This window comes from Frankliniella occidentalis, unplaced genomic scaffold (genome assembly GCF_000697945.3).
Source record: "Frankliniella occidentalis isolate FOCC.00 unplaced genomic scaffold, Focc_3.1 Scaffold14, whole genome shotgun sequence".
NCBI lineage: Eukaryota > Metazoa > Arthropoda > Insecta > Thysanoptera > Thripidae > Frankliniella > Frankliniella occidentalis.
The window spans coordinates 1,625,995-1,637,290 of record NW_026267144.1 but is presented as its reverse complement, the minus strand read 5'-3'; the positions used below and the strand labels follow the sequence as shown (position 1 = coordinate 1,637,290).

At 56.6% G+C, this 11,296-nt stretch overlaps 2 protein-coding genes and 1 non-coding gene across 15 annotated transcripts in view; 2 read left to right on the top strand and 1 right to left on the bottom strand.

Annotated features, from left to right (window-relative positions):
• The window catches only part of LOC113203403 (uncharacterized), a 16,526-nt gene that overhangs the window by 2,409 nt on the left and 2,821 nt on the right, over nt 1–11,296 (top strand). For 2 of the 11 annotated variants that reach the window (XM_052263755.1, XM_052263761.1), the window contains exons 6-8: nt 4,206–4,358; nt 4,436–4,608; nt 4,701–4,742. The exons of 2 other annotated variants lie outside the window; for them this stretch is intronic. In XM_052263755.1, coding sequence (XP_052119715.1) covers nt 4,206–4,358; nt 4,436–4,608; nt 4,701–4,742 — 368 coding nt within the window. Of the gene's footprint in view, nt 1–4,205; nt 4,359–4,435; nt 4,609–4,700; nt 4,743–4,811; nt 4,948–5,032; nt 5,513–11,296 lie in introns of those variants that run through there. 7 more of the 11 variants (XM_052263759.1, XM_052263762.1, XM_052263756.1 and 4 more) reach the window with 6 other exon arrangements.
• On the top strand, nt 4,089–4,160 carry Trnaa-ugc (transfer RNA alanine (anticodon UGC)). The gene has a single exon. It is a non-coding gene; the product is annotated as a tRNA-Ala (tRNA).
• Nucleotides 5,498–11,296, bottom strand: part of LOC113203402 (proteoglycan 4) — a 48,448-nt gene continuing 42,649 nt past the window's right edge. For all 3 annotated transcript variants that reach the window (XM_026418062.2, XM_026418061.2, XM_026418060.2), the window contains exons 7-8: nt 9,392–9,495; nt 5,498–9,268 (exon numbers count right to left, since the gene is read on the bottom strand). In XM_026418062.2, the coding sequence (XP_026273847.2) occupies nt 6,623–9,268; nt 9,392–9,495 (2,750 nt within the window). In that variant the 3' untranslated portion in view covers nt 5,498–6,622. The remainder of the gene's footprint in view (nt 9,269–9,391; nt 9,496–11,296) is intronic.

The window sequence follows — 11,296 nt, the reverse complement described above, 5'->3', positions numbered from 1 at the left end:
GCAGTAACGCGCTTCGCCACACCACCCACCCCTCTGCGTCCCCCCCGACCCGTCTGCCGCAAGTCTGCCGTGATAGACCGGACTGCACTATGAGGTTCAACGTCTGGCTTGGGGAGGGGGGGGGGGCATCGGGAAGGCGTAAGAGATGTGACTGACCTACTTAGTGTTGAGAGGAGGACGGCGTGGCCAGGCCAGCGCTGCGCATCGCTCCACTAGTTTAATCCTGCCCTGCCATGCCATGCTCTGCCCTGCCCTCCAACCCAGCCCGGGCCAGACGGACGCGTGAGCCCTTTGGATGCTCGTTATCACTCACACACACATACACACACGCACACTCATCACATAGTCAGAACCACCAGCGCTGCAAGAAGGACCGACCCGTGACCCGCGAGCCTAGCCGACGCATCACTACCCTGACAATGCAAACGCGCCTATTTCTTTTCTCGGCCGAGCAACCGAAAAAACACGCGGCAGGTCGAAGTAACGCTAGTCATGACTGGTGACGTCATGGTTGTTGGTTGTGGACTGGGGGGTCGGGGGGAGTGGGCCGCGGTGGCGTGGACGATTCGGTTCGATCGCTATGAAGGCGACACCTGATACCGCCGTATGGCCGGCCAGGCAGCGGCGCGGGGCGGGGACGGCGATGCTTTCGCACCGGATCCTCTCCGTCCAGGGCCAGGCCAGGGGCGCTCGCGCGGGCGCTCGTCACCTCGCTCGTCACACTTGTCCGCCAGCGCGCCACGCGGCTCCCCCAACACGCGTTATCGCGTCGAGCCGAGCGCGACAGAATGACGACGAGCGCTATCGCCAACTTGTGTAATTCCAATCTAAACCTACAACGCCTCCTCAAGCGGGGCGGGCGGGCGGCGCCGTGGCTCTGCAAGTCCTCCTCAAGTCCCGCGAGTCGCACGGAGAGGTCGCGAACGCGTCCAGCGGCCGGCCGGCCGCGGCTGCTATACAGGTCTGAGCGGCTCCGGCACCGGCTAAGCCGACCGGCCAGGCTCCACGTGAAGCCCACGTGCCCTCCCTCTCCCACTCCGCGGTGCTCCTCGCGGGGTCCCTGGCCTGGCCCGCGGAGTCGCGGGTACGATTCCCCCGCTTAGCAGGTAGCTGCCCCGCGCGGTGCCCCGCTCCCGCTGGTCTGTGCCGCGGGTGCCCCTTGGCATTCGCAAGCCTGCTGCCACTGTACTGTACTGTACGACGGGTTGCCTAGACTGCAGCGTGGGCTCCCCCGCCTAGGCCAAGCCTAGACCAACGCCTAGGCCAGAGCGCTAGCCGCCGAGGCGGTGCCCGCGGCCCGCGCTGCCTGGGCTCGGCCGGGCTGCGGCAGGACGGGCTCAGCCCGACCTTGACCCGCGCCAGGCCAGGCCCGCCAGGCCCCTCCGCTTCCCCTTCCCGCCCAGCCCCGCCCGGGCTTCGGCAGGCCCGCCCCCGCCCCCTGTCTCGCTCGCTCCGGGCGAGGTGAGGCGGGGCGGGGCGGGCGCGGCGGGCTGCGGGGACAGGTGCAGTAGGGGAGAGCACGTGCAGGACACAGCCCCTGGGCGGGGGCCAGGCTGCCTCTGGTCCTCGACGCGGCTGTGCGGGCCGGGCCCCGTCAGAGTCTCTGGCTCGCGCGCCCTGTCCTGTCCTCGCCGAGGTCCTCACCGGGGTCCTCGCGGGCCCGAGCTCATTGATCGCCGCGGAGCCAGCGGCAGCGCCAGGGACGAGCGCGGGCCGCGGAGCGGGCGGGAGGGGGCGTTCCGTCGCGCCGCGCCGGCGCGGGTGCAGGCCGCTTGTGAGCGCAGCTAGTCAGCTGACTTTGCCACCTAGCCTCGCCCCCGGGTCCCGGTCGCAGGCCGCGGGCCGCGGGCTTACCTCGCGGTCTTGCGGGGCGGGGCGGGGTGCATGGGTGCCTCTAATGGTCGGGCTGGGGCAGGCCACGCGCCTCGCCCCCCGTACTCGGCCGGCGTGCGGGTCTGGGTCTCGTCTGCTTGAGCCGCTTTGCGGTGTGCGCAAATGCCCCTCGGGTGCCTGCCAGTCTCCTCCCCTTGCAGACGCCCGCTCTACGTCGTAGGTTAGGGCGTCACGGGTTCGCCTGCGAGGGGCGCCGCCGCCGGCGCCCTCGGAGTAAATAAATAAAAACAGAAGGCGAAAATAGGGGATTGGTTTAGTAGGGTGGCCAGAATTGTGCCAGCAGGGCCAGGGCGGGGGGCGGGCCCAGAAGGGAACAGGTACTTTCTCTGAACCCTTGCCAGACCGCCGCCTGCCCTACTGCTGTTGCTTGTCAGCCTTGAAATTTTAAATTTAGCACAATGGCTGAGGCTCCCCCCCGTTTCTCCTCAACGGGAACAGGTGTTCGCCTTTCGCGAATGCATCCCCCGACGGACGCCACCTCGGACGCAGCACGTCTTCGTCTTATCTCCCATGACATGGCTGAAATGGACCACTTTAACTAAGGTTGAGACGCTCCCGCTTCTAAGACGCGACTGATTAGTCACTTGTGTCAACCACGAAAAAAGGCGGGGAGGAATGCACCGGCTGGCCAGCTAGCAGTCAGCCAGTCTTCGATTGGAATCGGTGGCATTATTTGGCTCTCGACTGAAACCGTGTGCGTGGCCTCCCTGCTGCGTTGGGCTACTGCTCCACTATTCGGGGCGGCACGCGGTGAAGGTCAGAAGTTACGAGTTCACGGGCCCAAAGGGCAGGGTTCAGTTCAGTTCACCCTCCGCACCGCATGCCTCGCCAAGGGCGGCGCCCGCGACCTCTCGCGATGCAGCTGCAGGACCACGCGGGCCGGGCTACACGTTCCCGATGTCCCGGGGGAGGGAAGGCCCATAGGGCGCCTCACCGCGCTCGGCTCGAGACCAGTCACTTTTCGGTGCGTGTCGTGCTGACTGTTTTTCTCGTGGGAAAAACGTTATTACGGGCGAGGGAGGGGGGGGGGGCTTTGGCGACCACCCCCTTTGGCTCTTCCCCGCCGGGTGGAACAAGATGGGTGAATTTGCGAATTGGCAGAGAAAAAAGCAAAAGATTTTTAACGACGAAATGTTTATAAAGCGACTTATTCCTCCCTTTTCTTCTAATTCTTCAGCCGCCCTATAGGCCAAATAATATACAGCATTCCGGCGAAGCTGAAAAGAAGAATAGTTCGGGGAACAACAGCAACATGGTGACTGCTGTTTTCTTGTTCTCTGCATTTACCAGCTTTACCGGAATGGTTTATTGTGTGAACGTGTGAAGACCACAACGCCGCCATCAACGGCCACTGCAGCGGGCCGGGCGGCAATAGTTGGCTCACTTAGAGCCCGTGCTACATCGGGCCGCGACATCGCGGAGGCCATGCCAAGGGCCCCAGGCGCAGGGGGGGGGGGCTAAAGGGAACCACGGGGGGAAAGGCGGGGGTGCATGCAAGGACCCCGGATGCACGCCCCACTGGGGTCCACAGGTCCACTACCCCAACCGCCAGGATCTGATGACCCTACCCTCCGGACCCGAGAGGGAAGTCGAGGACCGCCAGGTCGGCGCGGTGCAAGTGCCCTACAACTAGTGACCCGCGGGCCGCGGGGAACGTCCCGTGCCGAGCCGACTGACCGACTCCGGCAGCGGACGGCAAGTTCCGACTTCGTCCGCCAGATGGCAGCATAGACAAGACATCGCTGCGGCGTAAGAGGTTCGACGGTCGGGCGGTAGATGGCAGCGCGGGTGGTGCCGCGTTTGTGTGAGTTTAGGGGGAAGCGCTGCCAACACACTAATCTGAAAAGAGTTCGTTTCTGGACGGTGTTTGGCGTCTGTGACCGTCTATGACAGTATATTACAAATAATACACACGCACTGTCAAATTGATTGCAACAGCGTGAAGTGGCTCTTTCAGCATGGAGCTAATTATTTGGGACTTGGCTTATGTAGAGCAACAGCGTTTGCTTCCTCTCTAAAGGCACCTTGAAACGGCCTTCAGTTTTAAGTGCTTGAATAAAGCCGCTTCTCTTTTTTCAGAAATACTGAAATTTCTTCAGAAAAATTATGGCTCATGAGAGCAATTTTTTGCACTGGATTCTGGATAGTCTACACTGTTGAATGTGGTCGTTTGTATCAAGCATTGCTTCTCATCTGGGGATGTAGCTCAGTGGTAGAGCGTTCGCTTTGCATGTGAAAGGCCCCGGGTTCGATCCCCGGCATCTCCAGAAATTTTTTTGTCTGCTTCCCCATGCACGCATTTATTTTGGCAGGTGCTCATATCGATTGGGCGAGACCTTGTGATGCTGGTTTCGCAACGGTTTCTCAAATGGTCCATGTCGTAGCAGAACTGGGTTCGGCACTGGATGTGTTGGCCAAACGCAGCCACCCGCAGTTCATCCACAATCTCGTCAGCCAACTGACCAGTAAGTAATGTCCGTCAATCATGGAAAATTCTGTCGAGGATAACAAATTCTCACACATCACGGTTTACTTTCCAAAGAAACACCCGCCCCCTGGTTACCCCGCTACGAGGTGATGCTGTACTTGACCATGGGAGAGCGAGCTGCTGCCGCTGTCCTGGCTGGCTTCGCGCGCAAGGTCTTCCCTAAAGACTCCCGCTACGTCGTAACGAGGCTATCACAAATAGCGTCCCTCTCAGAGATGTACAGATCGGTACGTTATCGATCACTGGAGGAGAGGTGATAATGTAATATAGAAAGGTATTTTTGTGTCTGAATAAATCACATGGTCACTGTCTTTTTCAGAAACTAGAGGCTGGAAATTTTGCCAGTGGACCAGTATTTACAGTAAGTAATGCAATGCACTCTCAAGTGATAATTGAATCAAGATAATGAGTTAATTGAGTTTTCATTAAGTTTCAATTGCAGGCAGCCACAACTAGCATATTGGAAATAGTGAAAAACTTATGTAGATTCCTTCCTGGAAACTACAGTCCTGTGTCCCTTTTGCAACAAGTAACAATTCAAACTTTTTTCTTGTCCTACAATGTGGGTACGTATTTGTTATCCTGCTGTTTTAAAACATTTTTCTTAAGAATTTTAGTTTGAAAAATTAGGTTTTTATTTTCCTTTTTTAGGTGGAGATGAATTTTCAACTAGAGTCATGGCTTCTTTGGATGCAGTCCTTACTTACTATCAATAAGAGTAGATACAGAACTTTAATAGCTTTTAAATCTCTTTTATCAATCTTGATTTATTGCCCACACTTTTTAATGAACTGATGAACTTATTTATGGTTAATTTTAAGTTAGTCGAAGTGTTTATTCCATAGATTAATTTATCTGCAGTATTTTACTTCTGTGATAGCTCCTGACAAGTTCAAGATACCTGTAAGCTCAAAGTACCTGAGTAGCATAGAAGAGGAATTTATTTATATATTTTAAGTAATTTATTCTATTTTATGTCACCTGACTCGGCAAGAGTTTATTTCAAACCCTTTTATTTGCTTAATTGAATATGTACGAATTTATGTGGTTTATTTATTGTAAAGAACAGTAAAAAATATTTACAGCCAAAGCTGCTCATAAATAAAGCAGAAAAAATCAATTGTAACAATACATCATGTTTATTAATATTTCTCAGTCATATTGTAAGTAAGGTACAGGGAGAGTACAGAACAAACACGATCTTCAAACCCTTCCAGATTATGGCGGCGCCAAAAGTAAGACAGTTTGCAGTTACAAACTCTTAAACAATACAGAAGAAATAATGCAGCAATAAACACTAATCGCTGTAACAGGGAGATGAATGACACATGGATGTCCGATCAAAGCTTTGCTACTTTTGAGCAATTACATACAACTTGTTCTAGATCTAACATAACAACCTACTCAATTTAATGTCCTAAACTGGATTTATATGTGATTAGAATCTGGCAATACACAAGGCTATGTATGCTAACTTCATGGATCAATAAGTGAAAAGGCAGTTTTTACTCTGCCTTCAGAATCTCTATTTCTAATAATTCATTTAAAATTTTATCGATACCAAACATTCTGGGACATCCATGCCCACCGAAGATACAACAATGATCACAAAGCATGAATGAAAATGACAATTAAAGGCATGGTTCAAATTCTTACTCCCTCAGGATAGTGTTTGAAAATGCAAACTGAACCTCAAATCATAGTTCAGAAAAATATCATGGCAAATTGCCTATTAGAAAACGTCAACAATATGGCAACAACCACCAGACAACATATAGCTGGTAAAAATCACGGTTTAGCAAATAACAATTTCAAAACAATTGAAAGTTTTGACGGTTTAACAATCATTAGAAAAACTCAACTTTGAAAATAGAGGATATAGCCACAACTTGCTTAAAACAGTAGAGTATGGTAACTGGTTCACCGCTTCGCAGCCGCCAGCCTAGCGTTCTGCTTCCAGTCTTTTCATTCAGGAATCACATTATAACCAAAGACCGACAGCTTGACGAGATAGCGGCCTCCCACCCACACAAAAAAATAGAAAAAAGGGTAAACACATTCAACCATAAATAAATACCATTAATGAAAAATACTTTGGTGATTTCATTTGTGTCTTACAGTATTTTTTTCCTTTTATACCTTGAGGCCGAACAGGCTAGAAAAATGAGCATGCAAAAAATAGTCTTCACAATTTCCCAGACGAAAACAAAAATAAGAAAAAACGGAGAAAACGGGAGATGATCACTGCAGCGAGCAGCAAATGCCGCCACAGGGGACACCGGGGCTTTGGCCCTTGAGCTGTCTCAGCAGGTACGCTGATTTGGCGGCGAACTCCTCCGCCTGAGCCTGCATGTCCTTGGTCGGGGTGTGGTGTTCGTCCCCTGATTCGTCCGAGTGCACGCCCGAATCGTGCTGATCACAGAGGGCACCCCTTTTCTCTGGCGACATGGACGACCTAATGCTGCGCTTCACGTCCACGTCGTGCCGGAGTTCGAGCGCCACGACGGCCGGCATGGTGTCCTGGGGGTCCTCGCCAAGGCGGTAGTACTTGGCCACAAACAAGCTGGGGTCACACAGAGTGTCCCACGCTGCCTCGGGCTCGTCCAGTGAGGCAACCCTTTCCTCCACGTCCGCGCCGCGGCCCGTGCCGGCGCGGGTGGTGCTGCTGGTGCTGCTATGAGATGATGCACGGAAAGGGTTGCCTATCGCGTTTTTTGACTGCTGCGCATTGTCGTCATCCTCCTCGTCATCCTCGTCGGACTCTGAGTCGGAGACCGCGACGTGCTCCACGGCGGGAACCAACACCTCTTCGCTCTCGTGGTCCCGGAGCCACGCTGTCACAGCCTCGGTGATGCGCAGCGGTGACTCGCGCTGCTCCGCCTGCTCGACCGCGGGCGCCGTCGTGGTCGTGGCCGCGGTGGCGGCCAAGGGCGACACGAAGATGACCGTCTCGCCCTCGTCGGCCTCGTCGGACGAAGAGAGCGACGAGGAGCTGGCCGTCAGCTCGCGCCCGGGCGTGGGTGCTCGCTCTTTCTGCCGCCACTTCTTGGCCCGGTTAGGGCGGTGCGCTGTGGACGGCGTCAGCCTGCTGCCCTTGGGCTCAGTCTGGGGTTCCGCGGCCGGGAGCACAGGCTGGGGCTCGGCCTCCACGGCCTCAGCCTCGAGCCTTGGCGCGACCGGGGTGGGGGCGGAGACGGGGGACTCCAACTCCACGGGAATGTCGACTTTGGTCTCGGCGCTCTGGGCGCTCTTCACCGAGCCGACGAGTGCCTGCAACAGGACGTCGTCGACGGGTCGCACTTTGGTCTCGATCTTCCTGCCCCACGCGATGGACGGCTCCGGCCTCAGCGAGAAGCCCAGGTCGTCCGGAACGGACGTCGGTGTGGAGCTGGTCGGCGAAGGCTCTGGGGGCGGCGGCGGTGAAGCCATCACGCCGTTGGCACTGCCAGCTTTTGAGCTGAGATCAGTCTTGGCAGGTGCTCCCTTCTTTGATTTTCTCTTCGCTGACTTGGCCTCCTTGGTCCTGGAGACGGGTTCGCTCTTCGTTTGTGCTGGAGTCGACTTGCCGTCTTCCTTTCCTCTCCCTGCAGCAGAGTCTGTAACATCATCCCCCGAGGGAGACTCACTTAACCTGCTAGCCTTTTCGGCAAACCCATTGGACTCCCGATGGTCTGGACTAGAATTGTCTCTTATTTTCTTAACTTTACCATTGGTTGCATTTACAATTTTATCACCATTCACTGTTCCTTCATTCACAGCATTTTTGTTTTGAATTGCCTTCCCCTTTTGCTTAAGATCATTTTTGTTATTAAAAATAACATCGAATGTTTCTGTCCTCTGCACAGATTTATCCTTCCCAGAATCACCTGAGATCTCAATACATGTAGACAATGTAGTCTGGGGGTTGGATTCCACAGCCTCCTTAAAACATATCACTTCCCCGTTACACACGGGCAATTTCAATGAGCGTTCAAACTCTGGGACGTCCTCTTTTGGATTCACAGCCCCACCGTTCACAAGAGGGACAGAAGACACTGCCTTCACTGCCTTCTTTGACACACATGGCACATCGCCGTTGACTTTAGGCGCACTGTGCTTCTCCTGCTGAACTTCGTTCTTTACCTTCTCGGCTACAGCCACTACTTCTTCCACTGGCTCAGGTCGTTGCTCGGGCTGCAGTTGCGGTGCCTCGACAGGGGCTAGTGATGTCGGGGGGATGATGGCTGATGCTTCAGTGGGGAGTGACTGAGGCTCGTCAGATGTCTCAGCCTCAGCTGGTAACGCCTGTGCGCTCGCTGCGCTCGGTGATGATTCGGTTGATGTCTCTGCTGTTGTATTCGCAGACAGTACCGACTCTGGTTCGAGTGAAGCCTCTTCCTGGGCGGCTGCTGGCGTCTCTGCAGCCCGCTCCTCTGGTGTGGTGATGGAAGTCGCCTCCGTGAGGGTAGGGGTGGCGGGAGCCTCGGCGGTTGTGGGCGGAGGTGGTTCAGCGGCTTCGACAGGGGCTGGTGTGATTGTATGAGTCGGTAGCTCGTCCTCGATGGTCGTGAAGGACCCCTCCTTGTGTTCGTGGGAGGATACTTCAGACGGCAGGACCAGGATCTCCTTGTCCTCCTGGCGGCACGGCTCTGTCTGCGCGCACGCCGTAGGGGTCTGCGGTGGCGTCAGGATGCTGGGCTCCCAGGCCGACGCGTCGCCGTTGAGCGTCGAGGCAGCGACCGTGGCCGGGTCGACCGCCTTGGGCACGAACTCGGGGAAGGCGTCGCTGTCGGTCGGCGTCGCCTGCGAGTCCTCCAGCGACTGGCTGCTCAGGCTCGAGGGGCCTGCCTCGCCCTCCTCGAGCTGGTTGTCCTCCGAGCTGGACTCCTCGGAGCCGTCGTCAGTTCCCTGATGGGTCAATCACAAGGCATTAGCGTCGCCATTAGAGTCGAAGCCAAATCAATTTGAAAAGAGTTTGTTTTTAATTTGTATATTTTAGCAATTCCTGAAATTCGCTAAATAGGTACTCACCCCTCCTCGCCTCCTCTTCCTCCTGCGCTTCTTCTTGCGCCGCTTGTTGACCGCGTTCACATCACAGACAGGTCCGTACGGGGGTCCCCCTTGCACCGACACTCCTGCAACAAAAGGGCGAGGGGGGCGCGTGAGTGTGAGTAAGACTCGCAGGACCCCCCGCTGCAGCACCGGCAGCAGCAGCAGCACGCCACCACCACCACCTGGAACACACACTCTTGCCTCTCGCTAAATATAACGTCGCGCGCCGCCGCCTGTCACACGACGGGGCCCCGCCGCGGCCGCCGCGGTCCACAATGACATGCGTGGGACCAGCGGGACACCTGCCCCCACCCCCCGGGAGACGCACTCAACTACTCTGACTGCTTCTCGGGCGGCTGCTGCTGCGTCTGCTGGCGGCTGCTGGCTGCCTCCCCCCTAAACCCTTCACATTCCACCGCGTACACAGACCGCTGCACTCACCCGCACACACACCCCCAAGGCCGCGGAGGAGAGCATCGCCCAGTTCAATTTAACCCGCCGCTGCACCGTCCATCCCTGGCCCCTCCTGTCTGGCAGCGGCCCAACGACGCCTCCGCCGCCCGCCGCGCCGCTCCATCCCCTTCGCCCAAGTAAAACGAGCCCCAATAGTAAAAAACCGAGATTAAAACTCTTCTTTGCGGGAAGCAGACGGGCCGAGTCACCTTACACGTCGTCCCGCGAGCGGTCGCGGTCACGGCGCACTCCCAACCCTCCGCGCCGCCGGTGAATAACCCAACCAACCAACGGCCAGCTCAATAAAAAAACAGCCGCCCATTAAACCTCACACCCACCCCGGCTCGGCGCGCGAGAGCGATCGCGTCAGACGAGGAGCACTACGGCAAGCTGAGAGAGAAGAAGGAGAAGAGAGAGAGCTGAACTACTCGTATAATAACGCATGCACGCGGAGCAGACAGGTGGGGAGAGCGAGAGGAGAGCCGGGGGAGGAACGGAATGAAGGAAGAGCAATCTTGGTGTAGTACAGACCCGAGCAGCTCGGCGCAGCAGGCGCAGCAGCAGGTCCACCCGGGTCCAACGGCGATGTTACTGAGGAGGCCCCGGCGCGGCCCCAGCCCGCTGCACGCAGTGCACACGCACAGAGCGCTGCACTCACACTGGCCGGCCGGCACGAGGCATCCCTCCCTCGCAGCACCGCGCTTGCCAAGAGGACGCGGTGCTACTGCTGCGCCCCTCCGCACCGCTTACCCGAAAAGCCCAATGACTTGCAGTGACGTCATTCGCACGACAAATAATGCCACCCTCCCTTTTCCTCCTCCTCCTCCACCCCTATACCTCCCACGAGACAATTTACGACCCCACGGCCTAATTTAGGGTAGCGTCGGCAGCATGGGGGCGGAGGGGGGCGGAGGGGGGAGATTAGAAGAGGATTCGAGTTGAGACGCGAGAGAAAAGATGAATGATCACCCACGATGAAAAACGCGCTCTGATTGTCGCCGACGATGACAGCCCGCCGTCCTGGCCGGGGACAGGGGGCATTCCGCCCGATCGCCCGCCGACGTCGTTAAGAAAGGCCCATTCCGACACGCACCGCGGACCGCGGATTTATTGAAATAAAAATTGACTCGTTTCTCGCGGACAGAGGCGAGCGAGTGCGCGCAGTGATCCCAGGGATTAAGTTCGCAAAACTATGCGCGGTCCGCTGCCAGCCAGAGCAGCGGCGCTTCTCTTTTGTTGACATGTTAATATTGGCGCGGCTGCGAGGAGGGAGGAGGAGGCGGTCCCACGCCGTGTTCGTCCACCCATCCGGATCCCTCGGGGATACGAGGGGAGGGGGGAGGCGCCACCTGCAGCCGCGGCCAGCTGCGGCCAGCGCGCGTTATAGTTGTATAGAAATGGCGCAGGTGGGGTGGGGGGCTGTGAGGAGGG